At 38.8% G+C, this 18,357-nt stretch overlaps 1 protein-coding gene across 1 annotated transcript in view; it reads right to left on the bottom strand.

Moving 5' to 3' along the window:
* The window catches only part of PIP5K1B (phosphatidylinositol-4-phosphate 5-kinase type 1 beta), a gene marked incomplete at both ends in the record, with an annotated part of 172,474 nt that overhangs the window by 101,794 nt on the left and 52,323 nt on the right, over positions 1–18,357 (bottom strand). Inside the window, one exon of the mRNA XM_084237780.1 lies at positions 9,801–9,931. Coding sequence (XP_084093906.1) covers positions 9,801–9,931 — 131 coding nt within the window. The remainder of the gene's footprint in view (positions 1–9,800; positions 9,932–18,357) is intronic.

The raw sequence follows: 18,357 nt of genomic DNA, 5'->3' as shown, positions 1-18,357 counted from the left end.
AACTAAGGGACCACTTATTTATTTAGGTATCTAGCCTAACACTTGGTACAAAAACACTGAATGATTAAAAATGGAGGAAAAAAAATCTAGCTGGATTTTGGGCCACATTAAGATACACAGAATGGTGTGGATCAACTATGAGGCAGGCTTGCCTGTGTGGGGCATTCATTAAATTTATTTGTATAAATGGAGAAAATACAAAGGAATCAGGCTCTCACACAGGCTTTATAAAGAGTGGTGATTTCTTCATGGCCTAGTTAACATACATAATTAATAATTAATACTAACTGCTGAGGTTACACAATCTTGAACCTCTCTAGTTGCATGAGGGAAACTATCCTGATAGTGGATATTAAAAGCATTGGTGGCACAGTGGTGAGCTGCCTTCCAAATAGGAGTTTCTCTCCTAACAGATTTTATCTTATGCCTTCTGCTTTCCTTTGAGTAATACTAAGAGTAGTTTGCATTTTCTTCAAGTATACTGGATACCCTGTGTAGTAGTTAAGATGCTTTTGATTCCCTACAATCCAAGGAGATCTGGGTTCAAGTTCCATCCTTGCTATTTATAATCTGTGCTTCATGACCTTGGTATTGCACCTTCAGGAACAAAATAGAAAACAGAACGGAACTGAAATGACAGCGTGCTTGGCCTGTGGGAGCCCTTAGAAGGACTGGATGACTGAGGCTGTGGGATAATGGGGGAGGAGTCTAGAATTGAACTCTTTTTTTTTTAATTTTTTTTTAAAGTAAATTTTCTTTTTTTTTTAAGATTTATATATTTATTTATACAAGCACTGGATACAGTCAGAGGCACAGGAGGGTGAGAGAATTCACCAGAGCCAGAGCGGAGAGAAGTACACTGCTGAGGCAGAGTGACGAAGTACACTGCTGAGGGGAGCAGTGGGAGCAGCAGGAGAGGTCTGTGCGCCATAGGGGACCCTCGCCCGGTGGTAGGGGATTGAACTGGTGCTGCAGAGGCTGCAGGCAGCTTTGCAGTCCAGCACTCAACTGCTGCACCACCGGGGAGGCCCTAGAATTGTACTCTTTATGTGAAGAATGAGTTGACAATATAGTTAAAAAAAGAAAATGAGAAAATATCTGCAACTCATATCACTGCCAAAGAGCAAATCTCCCTATATAAAGAGCTCCAATAAACAGCAAATAAAAAGACCACAAAGCATTTTTTAAATGGCCAAGTATATGATCAGAACTTCACAGAAAAGGAAGTATAAATGACTTAAACATATGAAAAGAATTTCAACCTCATTCATAATAAAATAAAAATTAAATGTCCCCAAGAGACCATTTTAACTATTAAATTCACCAAAACCTAAAATGTTGACATAGCTAAAAAGAAACTGGTGCCCTGAAACATTATTAGTGGAAAGTAAATTGATACTTTCCAGAATTTATCCTATAAATTAGTGTATAGACAAAATGATAGATGTATATTCAGTTATTCAATACAGCATTATTTGGAAGGATTGGAAGTAACCTAAATACTCCTCACAGAGAACTGGTCAAATTGATCATACTTCAGCCACACACTGTAATACCATGCAGCTATTAAAAAGAACAAACAAGGAAGCTTATTATGTATGGACATGGCAAGATCTCTAGGATAAACTAAGTGAAATAAATATGATGCAGAACATAATGGCATGCCACCCTTTGTAAACAAAAGAAAAAAATAGTTTGGGGCAAGTATATGTCTAAAAAATTATTGAAGGATAAATATATTACTAATAATTGTGATTACTAGAATAGGATACTGGGTAAAAAAGACACAGGGATAAAAGGGACACACTTCATAGTATTCTTTTTAAAAGTATTATAAGGATAAACCCTTCTATGTATTACAAGTTACAATATTAAATAATTTGTAAAAGTTAGGGTTAAAACCTATATAACCTTCACACACACACACACACACACACACACACACACACACACACACACACCCATATCTGTATATTCAGTACCACAACAGAGAGGTTTTCCAAATTAAGCTACTTCAGGGAATAACAAATATCAGCTTAACATGAATAAAGCTCTAGGGAAGGAAATGGCAAATCTTGCCACAGGCAAGATTACAGGCACAAGTGCAGGACCAAGCAGCAGGTCCAGTACAGATTAGATAGCAGACACCATCCTGGGTTTTCTGAGGTCCGTACAGGTAGACCTACAAGGTAGGTGAGGATGCACAGATGTCCAACATAGAGGCTCTTCAGAACATGTATAAAATCCTTAGTTTTGTTTAGTTAAACAAGACTGCAACAGTATTATTCTGTCATGAAGATTCCTACCACCAAAGACTCCTGTGGGATTTCCTTGTCCAAACCCAGTGGGTATCCATCAGGAGACTGTGCCCTGTATCTAGACATACTGGGCAGAGATGACACCTTTTCAACGTGAGCTTTGTATTCTGTTCCTTCAAAGCATTTATGTGTATATGAAAAAAATCCCCACTTTCCTGTTTTGGCATAAAACTGAGGCTTTGGAAATTTCCATTATAACATTTTGAGCATTGGTTCTAGATGTCGGGATATAATGAACCATAAAATTTCAACAATAAGCAGTTGGAAGCTGAGCTTTCTAACTTTATTTTGCCAGGTAAGAATCTAAACAAAGACAGAGCTCTCAGGTCCTAAAAGAGTGATTCCCCTTCAGAAAAGGGGCAAGAAACTTGGGATGAAGAACAGTGCTTTCTTATCTTGTTCTTTTCTCCTTTACTTCAAAGAATGAGTTAGAGTTTGATCAGGGATGAGCTCTGGCATTTTGATATTCACCTCTGCTGAGTAAAGTTCAATTTTTTAGACTAAAGTCACTGCTTATATCAAGTCTAAAAATACATATTACTTAATGGCAACGGATGTTTTGAGTTACACAATGTTGAAGCTTGAGGAAGCATTAGCCACTGGAAGTTCCCATTCAGCAGATAACGAAATTAAAGTTCAGGGAGGGAAAGTAACGGCCTGCCTTGACAAGAAACAAACAAGACTGGGAGATTAGATCTACACCAGTGGAAAAGTCATGAGCAGTGTGTCTCAATTTAAGTTTGACATTCCTCAGTTAGTCATCCTTTTCAAGATTCAGCTATAGGAAGTACAGGATACTTCCTGCCAAACACGCCAATCACTTTTCCATGAGATCTTCACACCATGGGTTGAGGTGAGCTGAATTCCATTAGCCACACAGCCATCCATTCTCATTTGTATGTACCGTGAACAAACCAGCTTTGCATATGTGGTTCTACAGTCTGATAACCAAGCACTCTTTTTGGTGGCGCCGGAGGGAAAGACTTGGAGGTAAGCAATGGGATACAGTTAGCATCCCCAGGGCATGTAAGGGGTCCAGTTTGGGGACTGAGAGCCAGAGCGTTGATGTTTGAGAGTCAGCAATTTATATATAGCGAGCTTCCTTGATTTAAAAATTTCTCCCCTGATTTCAAGTCATAACCATCACTCATGGGGATGAAGCCTCTAGGTAAAAATAAAGCAGTCAGCACAACTCTTGAGTGATAGATCTATTACGAGGGATTGGCTTATTTGATTGTGGAGACTGAGAAGTCCCATGAGCTGTCTTGTGAAAGCTGGAAGCTCAGGAAAGCTGGTGACTGTAATTTAAGTCTGAATCCAAAGGTCTGAGAATCAGGGGAGCCTGATTCTGGTCCAACTCTGAAGATGCAGGAATCATGAGTACTGGTGTCTAAGGGCAAAATAAGGTGGATGTCTCAGCACAGCAGAGAGCAAATTTACCCTTCCAAGCCCTCCACCAACTGGATGATGGCACCAGAATTGGTGAGGTATTCTTCATGACTCAGTCTAGCAATTCAAATGCTAATTTTCTTCTGGAAACACTTTCACAGACACACCCAGAAATGATGTCTCGTCATCTGTCTGGGCATCCCTTACCCCAGTGAAGGTGGCGTAAAACATTAACCATCATAGCAAGAATGACCACATCCACAATAGGGGAAGGGCACTTCCTTTGTCCCAACACATAAATGCTGATATTGAAACAAAGAAAAGTTAAGTGGCAAAATAGTTTGCAAGTGACACTGCCATTCAGCAACAAACTAGTGGCAACATGTAGTTTTCCAAGTGGTCCTTTCTAAGTCAGGGTCTGCAGAAGCAACCTTACACGTTATTAATTGTCTCTGCCAATTCAGGCAGGTGGTGATACCTTAGTTTTACAGATGACTTTTTATTTAAGCAATGAAATATGACTTGGTCCTCTCTCTTGTCAAATTAGATAGTGCTCTTCCATGGGAAAGAAAAACAAGGTGCACTTCTTGCTACTGCCAAGCCCCACTATGTGATGGGGACATATGAGCTGCCTTGTGCAACAGGAGGTGGCCCATTATTTTAGGTCAACCAACTGACAGTGTTTAAAAGTCAGTAGCTGAAAATGGTTTAAATTCCAAAAGCTAATAATACATTCTGGGATGTCATTTCCTGGGAATATGTGGTATTGTTGATTACCTAAATGTTAAACCTGCCAAGTAGCTATTACTATCCTGGAAATTGTGTTTTGAAGGCAATTTCAAATCAAGTAAATGTTATCTAATATATTCAGTATGTGCTATAAATCTTTTATTTTCAACTAAAGAACAGGCATATAATTTTTATTAACAGAATATTAGTTTTTGCCATCTCCATAACATAAATGTTGAACACATATTTAAAGAGTTTTGACTGAAGGGACATCATTTCATTGGTATGTCTACATATATCATTTAATCCTCTGAAGAATATTCTGTCTGTTTTATGTTCTAGTCACATAGGTACAAAAACTTGTGCAGAAATGTCTGTATAGCTCAGGTTGGTGATCTTTTTACAGTCTGTTGCAACTACTCAGATCTGTTTAATAGTGGAAAATACATCAATATAGAAATGAATGTGTCTGTGTTCAATTAAATTTAAGTTACAGAAGAGCAGGGAGCTGGATTTGTCCCATGAGCAGACCCAAATACACACAGATTTTTGGGCATTTGTTAGCATTATTTGAAATGTAGGTAGTTGGATGGACAGCTATGTGGAGTTTCCTCAAAATATTAAAAGGTGATTCTACTCCTTGGAATCTACTCAGGGAACACAAAAATACTAATTCAAAGGGAAACCTGCACTCCTATGTTTATTGCAGCACTATTTACAATAGCTAAGATATGTTGCCCCCAAACAGATGACTGGATCAAGAAGATGTAGCATATATACACAATGGAATACTACTCTGCAATTAAAAAAAGATGAATTCATACCATTTGTGGCAACATGGACAGAGCTGAAAGGGATTATGTGAAGCAAAATAAGAAAGAAGATGATAAAATATCGAATAGTTTCACTTATATGTGGAATATAGAGAAAACAAGGGTCAGAAAGAAGACAAAACCTGTAAGCTGACCACAGATCTGAGACATACGGCCTGAGATCAATGGAGGGAAGAGCACAAGTGCCTGTGGAGATGGATCACAGGTGCAATGGTGGTGGGAGAACAACCGGAGAGAAACCAAATACTGTTCAAAAAATGAGCAATGTTATAAGAAAACAAATACATTCACTTAAAAAAGTAAAAATAAATTTAATTATAAACAATAAATGCAAGTGGTTGGATAGTTTGTGAAAGTTATAGCATCCAACACTGGTATCTGGGAACATTAAATTGAACTTTTGACATGTATGTTTAGAACCATGTTTCATCCTTATGGTAGTTCTCTCCCCCGTGAGTATTCCCTCGTTATTCAAATCCAACCAAAGGACACATCTGTGAAACCCAAGGGCAGTCAGTCTGTTTTCTGCAAGGATCCTCACATCAAAGGTAAACACTATTTATGTAAGTGGGGAGCTTTAGGAATCAGAGTACTTTTATAAACTCTTTAGTTAGATAACATTCTTGAATATGGAACGATATATAAATGTTTCCTGCTAGCTTTCAAACCTATTCCCAACCCAGAGGAGGGAGTGATGATGTTTCCTAGTGAGGAGTAGAGACAAGGATAGAGCTGGTTATCAGCTTAGGTTCAAAATTCTAAAGTAGAATCCGGATTCTATTCTGATTCAAAAAAGCAGAATAAGCAAAACACTGGCATCATCATCCCTGAGTTCAATCCTGGTTTCACCATTTATTGGTTGCAAAACTTTGGGCTAAGCCATTCAATATTTGGGGGGCCTTAGTTATTTCATATATAAAATGTTTTTGGGGGGTAAAGATTAAAGTTAAAAACAATAATTTAACATTATATACTATATATCTCATAAATATATCAACAAAGCTATCTTGGTTCATAGCTGACACACTCTGTGCCTCCCCCTTTGCCACCTCAACTTTATCTTTACATGGTCCAAGTGTTATAGAACATCCTCTTTCATCCAGTTCCATTTACACATGAAAATGTATCTGTAACCTTGAGTTCCTGACCACAGCACAGAATTCGGGGTCAAAAGATTGGTTCTCTTATTCATCTACTCTGTGATTTTGGAAGATCCTGGCTCCAGTTCACTGGGTGGGATTTTATATCATCTTGGAAATCTTAAATAGAAAAAAAACAGAGCCTTTTCCATGTACAAAATGAAAATAATATGTAGAACAAATATATAATAACTAAAAATAACTTCCAACCACCTTTAAAAGGAGGAAACAAAGACATTTGTTGCTAAGGGAAGCAGATTCTGTAGCTTCACAGCAGTAGTAAATTAAATCATCTCAAGGACTCTAAGCAATTAGTTCTCTGTATGGCCTAGGTAGAATTGTTGCATTTTAGAACCACCTGAGACTTTATAATAGTCCTGCCCACACCCCCAGTGAGGCTTGGGAGGATGGACGGGTAGGGACGGAGCATGATTTAACAGCTTTATTGGGGGATAGCTGACACACAATAAACCATAAGCTTGTTAATTTTCACTTGAGTACACCCATAAAACGCAATGAAGTTACCGAATTTATCCATCACTCATGGGGCATTTTGATTGCTATGGTAACAAGGGGATATTATTGGCATGGTCAGGAGATGACAAATATCCTGAGATGTGCAGCCTGGCACCAAGAGTTGTCTTATTGAAGAAAGGTCAATGACACTTCCTTTGAGAAACTCTGGGCACAATCCCTTTGCTAAAGCAATGAAGAAACTGAGTCAAGACTCACAGTTTCATCTGTTTTCATGTAAATGCACACTGATCACAGAATCTGTTATTGAAACAATACAGTATATGCCCAAAGAAACTCTTGGTGTGATCAAATGTTTGATATTATGTTGACATTTAAAAGCTATAAATATTCTACAATAATACATTTTAAATGTGACAGTAGAAATTTCTAAATAGGGTAACAATGCACTCCTCCCCGTGACACGTCTGCCATTCACCTGCTGCTCCTGCTGTCTTATAATATAGAGTGATGGTCAAAGACAAAAATTCTAGGCATTTACAACTAGCGATTCCTTCTCCAAAGGAAAAAAAGGGGAATAGTTCTCATTTTGTCTGAAACATAAAGATGCAATATACTTATAATAAATTATCCATGAACCAAAGAATTCACAGCATTTAGAAGTTGCCTGCAAATATCTATGAGGGCCTTATTTATGTTCTTCTTGTCAAGTATCTTATACAGTGTCATGTATAATTTAGTTACAAAAGAGAATAATTTTGATATTTAAGATACTAATTAAAAATCACTTGGAGTTTAATGTGTTTCAATAATCATGTAGTAACTAAAAATAAAAATTGTTACCACTCCTAAGTCAGTGGTCCTGAAAGTCTAGGCACTTAAAATCATTGGGAGGATTTGTTAAAACAAATGCTTGGGGCCACTCCCAGATTTTTTGATTCAGTTGATATGGGGTGGAGCTAAGAATTTGCATTTCTTACAAGTCCAGGCCATGTGGATGCTTTATATGGGGGCGGGGGGTTTCCATGGGCTGGCTCTGCTGACTGGACACGGTGAGGGCACGGTCAGCCAGGAGGAAGCAACCTGCCCTTCTCTACACATCCACCTTCACCTGTAACTGCTTCCAGCACCTGTACTCTCTGCCAGCCACCCTCCCCTCCATTCCTTTTGTTCTCTGTCACCAAAGAGACAAATAAGATTGAAAAGTCTGGGTAGATGTCCTCGAAGCCTACAAGAGCCAGAACATCCTACAGACACATTCACAGTAATTATGAGTCTCAGATTACACCAAAAGATCTAGGTCAACTCAAGACCTCCTGATGTTAAGAAGAAAAAAGTGTAATTAATAAGTACTTTTATGGAGTGATATTGTTAAACACAAACCCACTGAAAAACGAATAGTATCATGAACAAATCTTAGTCCTGGGGATTGGGTGAAAGCTAACTCTTGTGGTTGCTAGAAGGCTCTAAAGAAGCACACTTAGAAACTTCCAGTAAATACACTTGATTCTTACCCAGAAAACTTATAGCTTAGTGAGGTTGTCTGGGTCACAGCTGAGTTATTTTTTTTTATTGTGGGCTCCTTTGTGACTTCATGGACAAACTCACCTGAAGCTTTCATTTTGAGGCAGCTGACACATGGCCATGGAGATAAATGTACATATCGTTCCTCCAAGGATTGTTTTTTATCTAAGGTAATATTACCCAGCCAGTCTCACCCAAGCCCAATAATAAATAAAAATGTCTTAATTTGGAGAGAAATAATTAATTTAAATAAAAATGAAGGATAAGTCAATCTTCATGGCCTCAAAGACAAAAATGATTACTTTCATGTTTCCAAATTGAATATATATTTTTAAATTTTCTATTTCTTTGAAAAGTCTTATTCGTAGTGGTGACATTTCCAATTTAATGATGATTATTTGTGGGCTTCCACGGTGGCACAACTGGTTGGGCACAGCACTGTGAAGCTGTCTGCAGCCTCTGCAGCGCGGGTTCGATTCCTGGCTGGCCGGGACCAACCCACATGATGCAGCAGACCTCTCCTGTCTCGCGCACTGCTCCCCTCAGCAGTGCTTTTGGTCCCTCTGTCTATTCTGCTCCCCACTCTGTCTCTGGTGAATCCTGTCACCCTCCTGTGCCCCTGGCCTGTACCCCAGCTATTGTACAAATAAAAAATAAATTAAAAAAAAAATGATTATTTGTCTTCCTATGCTAAGGTAAGATGAGATCAATTTTTTCTAATTATATAGTTTATTTTAGTAAAGTATACTAAAAGTATGATATAAAACTTATCATTTCAACCATTTTTGGATGTACAATTCTGTGGCATTAATTACTTTCCACCCAACTCTAGACTTATTTGTTAAATTGATTTTTCCCAAAATATAATAAAATCAGAGGTAACATATAGGGGAGACTTCAGTGGTCTTACAAATATGGTGTGCAAACAACAGGAGCTTCTTCACTTTTCTGGAGAAGAGTTGAAGTCGCCACAAAAGAGAAGCTATACAAATTAATTTGGATGCGAGGCCCAATTGTGGGCCTCCAGTTCATCTTTTAAATGAGGGATAGTCAAACCCTGTTACCAGTTGCTGCTTCTGGGGTGAACTCGTTTTCTAATCCTATGCAGACTTCCTCTGTAATTACTGTACTCTTTCCCACCGAGTCTCAGAGTCTTTCTCCAAGAACTGTTACAACTAATTACAGCTAGCCCATAGGACAAAACCTGTTCACCATCTCCATAAAAAATTGTAAACCATCCTAATGCATCAGAAAGTAATAATCATTTGGATTGCTCTTGGTCCTGCCAGAGGCTCCGCTGGCACACCAGACTGACTTGGCAGAAAAGACTTCACTAGGAGGATGTCTCTAAGCCGGTTCCTTAGCATGCAAAGCATCACAAATAATGCTCTTACCTGGGTAGGAACACACTTTCCACCACATAAAAGTCTTGCATGAGAACATCTCGATCCGGCTTGGAAGTGAGATTACCCACTGTGTATCCTATTCCCAGCTGAATAGCACCTTTGATAGCAGATGATGCAGTCTGCCAAAGCAAAAACAAAAACAAGGGTCTCAGCATTAGGCTCACCAGTTGGGGACTCATTCAATGTCACAAGCAGCAAAAACAGGAGCGTGAAGTTATATTTTCTTTCATGTTCCTAAGCAACAAGAAAGGCAGGTTTAGAAAAATAAGAGGTTGATTCTTTTGATGGAGAATCTATTCTAAACATGAAGGACCCTTCTTGTCATTAAGATATTTTTTTGCGGTAATCTTTCCTACAAGTGTTTCTAAGGTCAAATTACAGTAAAAAATCTCCACGTGTCTTTTATTAAGAATTCAGAAACGTGCTAGAACACTTTCAATATATAGCATTATAATTCCTACCGAAAGATAAGTGTTTTAGTCACTTTTTTTTAAAAACCAGAAGTTCTATAACATACTTATGAATCAGGAAGAATATTCTGTCTCCATAGAACATGAGAGAAGAAAAAATAATGTGTTTTGGAATATACAAATTTTAATCTGGAAATGGCCTACTAGTCTTGTCATAAATCATAATCAAAATGTCCACATTGATGGATGATGAAACACACAAGATTGGACACATCAATATTTCTATTTTACTACTTTTTTTTGACTAGTAATGTGTTAAGTTTTTATTTATTTTTTTTAAATAATAAATTTTATTTTTATATTCCCCCATACAATTGCAAACGCCCCATTCTGACCCCAATCCTTCCCCTCCCGCCCCCCACCCCCCAAAAAGTGTCTCTGGTTCATAGTTTTTTGTTGATTTTGATTTTCACTTTCTTATATTCATTTTCCTGGTCCCTTATTTAAGTTTTCTAGATTCCTGCTATGAGTGAGACCATCCGGTATTTTTCTTTTTCTTTTTGGCTTATTTCGCTGAGCATGATCCCTTCCAGCGCCATCCATGTTGCTGCAAATTGCATGTGTTTATCTTTTTTGAATGCTGAGTAATATTCCATGGTATATATGTACCACATCTTCTTGATCCAGTCATCTATTTTTGGGCATTTGGGTTGTTTCCAAAGCTTAGCTATTGTAAACAGTGCTGCTATAAACATAGGGGTGCAGGTGTTCTTTGGAATTGATGTTTCTGTGTCCTTTGGGTAAATACCTAGGAGTGGAATTGCTGGATCATATGCAAGCTCTAAAGACATCTTTACAGACACATCACCCAAAGCAGTGATAGTGAAGACAAAGATAAACAGCTGAGACTACATCAAATTAAAGAGCTTCTGCACAGCAAAAGAGACAATAACAAAAACAAAGAGAAACCCCACCAACTGGGAGAACATTTTTGCACCCAACACTAATGATAAAGGACTGATCACAAAAATCTGCAAAGAGCTGATGAGACTCAGCAACAACAAAGAAAATAATCCAGTCAAAAAATGGGCAGAAGAGCTAAAAAGAAACTTCTCTGAAGAGGAAATGCAAATGGCCAACAGACATATGAAAAAATGTTCAACATCACTTGTAATCAGGGAAATGCAAATCAAAACTACCATGAGATACCATCTCACACCAGTGAGAATGGCACATATTAAAAAAACTAGCAACAACAAATGTTGGCGAGGGTGTGGAGAAAAAGGAACTCTTCTGCACTGTTGGTGGGAGTGCAAACTGGTCCAACCACTATGGAGAGCTGTGTGGAGATTTCTGGATCTATTTTACTACTTTTATAATATTACTGCATAATTAAATTGCATCATATTAACCTCAGGAATTCCTACTATGTGTGTGTATAACTGTATGTACCTCTTTGTATATATACTACTATAAATATATTATGAAAATATAAGTATACTATAAAACTACATATAGTTACATATATTATGATGGTTAAAACTATATACATATAACCACATTTATATAATTGTATAACTATATACACCTATATAGTTTTAACCAACAAAATTGAGAAATAGCAGCATAACTCAGTTTAGGAAAATTAGAATACATTCTTTTTAGTGGTTTTATGCAGTGCCTTATGTAGTACTGTGCACACAATGGAAGTTAAATACTCAAATCAGTGGTTCTCAACCAGGGACATCTGCATTATCTGAAGACATTTTCTAGTTGTCATAACCAATGGTGGTGTCACTACTAGCATTTAGTGGACAGAGGTCAGGGATCCTGCTGAACATCACACAGTGCACAGGACTGCTCATTAGAACAAATTATACAGCCCCAAACATCAAGAGTACAGAGACTGAGAAGACTCAATTTAAATAAATGGAATGAAGATAACCTGTGTTATAGAAAAACATGTTTTCTTTTTCAGTTAGCATTTTCACTTAGCAAATTCAGGACCCATCCCCACCTCCTTATGTGCTTTATTTATAAAAATTTCTTCTATCTATATCTCTACTCTCTGTTTATTAATCAACCTATGATTGATCAAACGATCGATTGATCTAACCATTCATTCATCCATCCATCCATCCATCTATCCATCTGTCATCAATCAATCAATCGTCTATCTAGTATTTTCACTTTGCTTTTTGTTTTTCTTCTCTTGTACAGGCACAACAACAGTTTTTACATTGATTTTTCATTGGTTATGCTCCCTAATTACAATTTTGCTTTATGTCTTTGTTTTTTTGTACTCAAAACTATATGAGATTTCTCTCAAACAGATTCTCAATGTCTGATTGATCTGGATGTTTTAATTCTGTTGTTTTCTCCTCCTGATAATGTTTGTAAATTGTACAATATCATTCACGTCTTAATTTTGTTCATAAATCATCTTTTCATTACTTTCCATGACTTTATCACTCTTGTTTCAAAAGAGTACTTTTTGGAGAATTTCTGAATGAGTTGTTTTAGCGTGCAATTTCATTTTATTTATGTTGCAAATCATACAACGCATGTTATTCATCTCTATACGTCTGACATTTCTTGTTTTCCATTTTATTGCTACTGTACTTGAAAAAGAACTGTGTAAAATTAAAAAAAAATTTCTTCATGCTTTTAATCAAAGCATTTTTAATCAAAGTCAACACTGACTTCCTCTTCCTCAAGTTTCTGTAGTCCTCAGTCATCCAAGAGCGAGTCCCAAATAAAGCACATCTAGCACAGGACTAAGTCTCCTATAAACACTTGCTGATTTCAGTCAAAATGGGCATGATCCATTAGTATGGCTCAGCCACCTCCACCCCCCAACTTAACAATCACTTCCCTAAGGAGTTATTGAGTTTCAAGCGATGGTACTTAATCATTCTGCTGAGAATAGCTACCTACTCTCCTTTCTGTAAGAGGTGAAGAAATATCTTTGTGTTTTTCTTTTTCCTTTTCTTTTAATAAAGTCTTTTCAGTTAAGATCCCAGGGTAGCAGGATGGCAAGATGGAAGCATGCCTGAGACTCTGGCCCATAGTGCAACTCGTGCTTTAAAAACAAAAATTTTGCTATTTTCATACTCCCTCTGTGAGTCTGCAATGCCATCAATTGGCATCCATGACCTTTTGTACAAATAGCTCTGACTTCTGAAGGCTGAAATGCATTTTCCTCATTTAACCTCACATAAACATTCAAAAGGCATCTTCTCCTATTCATCACTCAGAGCACAAGATGTGACATCAGCACTTTCCAGAGGACCCAATACTCCCAAACAGGCTGTTCCAGACCTATCAACAGAGCGCCTGCACTCAAAGTGCTTTTCCCTCCCTGTACCCCACACCAACTCTGCTTTTCAGATCTACCTGTATTTCTGCTTCATTCAGTCATTTCATTCAGCACTTCCTGAACTGGAACACCTGTCACACAGATGAAGTACCAATTCTTTATTGGCAAGAGAAGGTGGTCAAAATCACAAGAGTGTCTATCTGGTGTTTTCAAACTTTAGAGAGCATGAAAATCACTGGGGAGGCTTGTTAAAACATACTGAAGGAGAAACTACAGAGACAACAAAAAGGTTAGTGTTTGCCAGGGGTTGGGGGCAGGGAGGGCTAGTAGGTGGAACACAGAGAATTTTTAGAGCTATGAAGACATTCTGTAGCTATAATGATACACACACATCATTATACATTTGTCCAAACTCACAGAATGTAAAACGTCAAGAGTGAACTGTAATGTAAACTATAAGCTTTGGTGATTATCATATATCAACGTAGGCTCATTAATTGTAATAAATGTACCACTCTGAGGGGAATGTTGATATTTGGGGAGGCTATGCATGTGTGGGGGCAGGGGAATAGATGGGAAATCTCTGTACCTCCCTCTCAATTTTTCTGTGAACCTAAAACGACCCTAAAAATATAAAGTCTTAATAAAAACAAGCCAATGGGCATTGAAATAAAAAACAAAACCAAAAACACATTTGATAATTTGCATCTCCAGAATTTCTAGTTTAGAAGGTCTGGGGTGAGGCTCAAGAATATTTTCTTGCTACAAGCAGCATTGAAAAAAATCTCTCTCCTTCAATATAAGATTAAATTTTGAGTCCCTGAAGGAATAAGATTTTGGAAAGGATCCCACTGACATGTTTAGTTAAACAAAACAACGGTCTTGTGATACTCTTACTTTCTTTTCAGGCTCCTTACAATTCAAGGGCTGTAATGGAAAAAATAATAGAAGTCCTAATAAAAGCTAATCTATTTTGACCAACTATTTGTGGCAGGCAGCTGATGTATGAATAGCAATAACATAATCACAATCTACAATCTAACAATCATGGTACATACTTAGTGGACTCACTGGCTGGCGTTGTTGTAAGTGCTTTTGGGTCATTCTTTCATCCCTACAGTAGCTGTGAGATAGGTATTGTTACCACCACCACTACTACTGCCCATTTTAATGACTCAGGAAGGTTTAGTAACTTACAATAGGTCACACAGCAAGTGAAGAACTGCAGCTGGGACTCATCCCCAGCAAGGCCGGCTCCAGGGTTCAACTTATAAGCAAGTATACTGCGGCCTCTAACCTCAGAGTCTCTGAACTCAATTAACCTTTTCAAGGACCCTACACCCATTTACAGGTAGGAGTTAAGGCTCAGCAAGATGTAGCAACTTGCCCCAGTCACATTGCCAGTGTGCAGGGGAGTCTGATGCTCCACTGTCACATCTGCTCATTGCAAAATGAGCCCAGAATCAAAATGGGAACTCTCTTTTAAGTCTGCCTGTTGGACCTCAATAAAAGCAGCAGCTTTGTGAAACCACTCCTTTTGAAGAAACAGGAATAAAGTATTTTATTTGCTTCTAATATACCCAACTAGAGGTGAGCAAGAAAAACTTGTGAACCATTTGGGAAGCCTGTATAAGCATCACTGTTTATGCCACTCTTAGTAACATGAGGAATCATAAACAGAAGGATGCATTTTGCTGCCTCAGGAGGAGTGACTCCTTAAGTTTTCCTCCTTCCCTTCTCCACATAAAACTAAATGCATGCGCACTGATGCACTGGGTAGAATTAGAATGCACCTGTGCACTTGTAAGGTACAAAGCTCTATTCCCCAATGGCAGAGCCATGTAAACAAGTGGCACATTAATTAAACCTGATTAAAAAATAAAGAGCATCTTGTCTGTTTCATGGACCCATCTGAGTATGTTCACTGAGGTGTGCAGGTTCTCAAATCACCAGCAGCAAGGCACCATCACCCGATGTTTCCCCTTTGGACATTAGGTCTGGTCCCATGAAATGTAGTATTTTCTTTTTTTAAAAGATTTATTTATTTATTTATTTATTTATTTATTTATACAAGCACTGGGTACAGTCAGTAGCACGGTGGGGCAGGGGGTGAGAGAATTCACCAGAGCCAGAGCGGGGAGCAGAGCAGGCAGAATGACTGAAGTACACTGCTAAGGGGAGCAGCAGGTGGCAGGAGAGGTCTGCGTGTCATGCGGTAACCTCCTCCGGTGGCCAGGGAGCAGCCGGGGATCGAACCGGCGCTGCAGAGGCTGCGGGCAGCTTCGCAACCCAGCGCTCAACTGCTGCGCCACTGGGGAGGCCTGAAACGTAGTATTTTCAAACACAAGCACCCTTGAGTAAGATTTGCTTTAAAACTGTGAAACCACTTTGCAATGCTACCTGGAGCATCTCTGATTAGCTGATGAGTGAATCGTGATGACAAAAACTCTTCTGTGCAAAGTGTTAGATGTTGTTCTTTTAGAGCCAGGAGTTTTTCCTACAAATTTGGAGCCCCAGCCTCCCCATTCTTGTGGCCTGTAGGGCAGGATGGCCATGCATACTCGCTGCGTGGCTTTGCATAGGTTTTAAAAGTGTGGGGACATGACCATTTTTCCTTCTGACTATATAGGGGGGTGAGGGAGATGGCTCTAAAACATACACATTCAGATTTCAGAACACAGCAAAAAAGTCTATTTTTAATTCAGGACTTTTCAGGGCTAAGTAGAGGCATCATGTTGCCTGGATACTAGCAAAACTGCTAAAGTGTTTGCTACATGGGGAAAAAAACATATAATATCACAGGAAAAAAACTACAAACATTTACTTTCATAGCACCTCCTAACTATCCCAAACTTGTTCATCATGGTGATGCTGATCTGATCTTAGAGGAATATTGTCAGACTGCATTTGTGTAATATGTTATAGTTCTCAAGGCACTTTTTATTTTCTTTCTTTTTTTTTAAGTTATTTATTTATTTATGCAAGCACTGGGTACAGTCAGAAGCGTGGGAGGATGAGAGAATTCACCAGAGCCAGAGGGGGGAACAGAACAGGCAGACTAACGAAGTACACTGCTGAGGGAAGCAGCGGGTGTGGCAGGAGAGGTCTGCACACCACGTGGGACCCTCGCAGGTGGCCAGGGATTGAACCGGCACTGCAGAGGCTGCAGGCAGCTTCGCAGCCCAGTGCTCAACCGCTGCGCCACCAGGGGAGGCCCACTTTTTATACACCTTTCTAAAAATCACTTTTTATTGGGGTGACTTCAGCTTACAACACTGTCTGATTTAGAAGTAGAGGTTCACTGCATCCACAGTCCTCCACCACAGTCCTTCTGTCCCCTCTCCCTTTGCTCCCCACCCTTTAACCACCCCCTCTGGTAGCCTCAATTTTACAGTGAGATTTCTAGGGTTTGTTTTTGGTTTAGTTTTGTCTATTCTTTTGCATCTTTATATTCCATTTGAGTGAAAACATCCAGTATTTATCTTTCTTCTTTTGACTTACTCACTTCGCATAATCCCCTTCAGTTCCATCCATGTCACAAATGGCAAGAATTCATTGTTTGTTTGTTTTTTATAGCTGAATAGTATTCCATTGTGTACATATACCACAGCTGCCTAATCCACTCGTTCATAACTGAGCACGTTGTTATTTGGATAACTTGACTAGTGTTAATACTCAAAGCACTATCTTTCAATGATTAACTTGATCATTGCAATTGTTACAGAGGTAGGAAGAGTTTACAATGCCTATTTTATAAAGAAAATGTGGCTTTGGGAGATTAACTTGATAGAAATAGCTTGGCTAGTGTGTGGTAGAGGCAGGAATGCCACCTCCATCTAGAAGCCAGCAGCGTAGCGCACTCTGGATGCACAGGGCTTTGCTTGCCTGATTTCCCTTCAGGAAATGAAACTGAGGAGAACAATGAGATAATAATGATGATAGTAACAATAAGACTAAGTGTCTGAACAAACCTGCTATTAGGAGAGCAATGATCCTGATAACAGTGAGATTTTAATGATCTTCCATTGGTTACAGGAAACTGCTTTCTACACCACATTGTCTATGAAATTAGATCACTTAATATGCCATCAGATATCACAGGCTTTAAAAGGAAGTATTAAAACATTTGACGTCAACAGCATTTTTCTTCCTGAGGTGTTCTGATAAACTAATTATAGGATTATAGCTAATATATATGTTGCCAGAGTGATTTTTTTCAAAAGTACAGATCCAATTATGTTACCACCTTGCTTGAAACCCTCTCATGTCCTTGGTGCCCTCACTGCAGGATTAAGTCCAACCCCCTTGAAGTGACATGGAAGTCCGCCTGGGCCATAGTATAAAAAAGTTTCTCTCTCTCTCTCTCTCTCTCTCTCTCTCTCTCTCTCTCTCTGTCACACACACACACACACACACACACACACACACACACACACACGTCCATTCTTCTGTTCATTCACTTAAAGAGGATGGAAGAATTTTCTGTGAGGCCTTGGTGCTAGGTGTTGGGGAAAGCATGAATCAAGAAAAGGCACATGGCTCTTGCTCTTGTGGGAAGTTCCAGTCTAGTGATGAAGATACCAAACAACAACATTCACAATGACAACTGCAGCCAGTGATGAAGAATGAAATATGTGGTCCCTAGACTCTGGGCCATGCAATGCGCTAGTGTCACCTAGGAACCTGGAAGGAGAGAATCATTGCCCAACCCCTCCGATGGTGGCAAAGCTAAGAGAGGGCTCCAGGGAGGGTGGGAGGCTCACTCATCAGCTTCCAGAACTTCAGGATGAATTTATATGTGACCAATTATATGTGA

This window comes from Talpa europaea (assembly GCF_964194135.1).
Source record: "Talpa europaea genome assembly, chromosome: 7".
NCBI lineage: Eukaryota > Metazoa > Chordata > Mammalia > Eulipotyphla > Talpidae > Talpa > Talpa europaea.
This window is presented reverse-complemented; position numbering and strand designations above follow the sequence as displayed.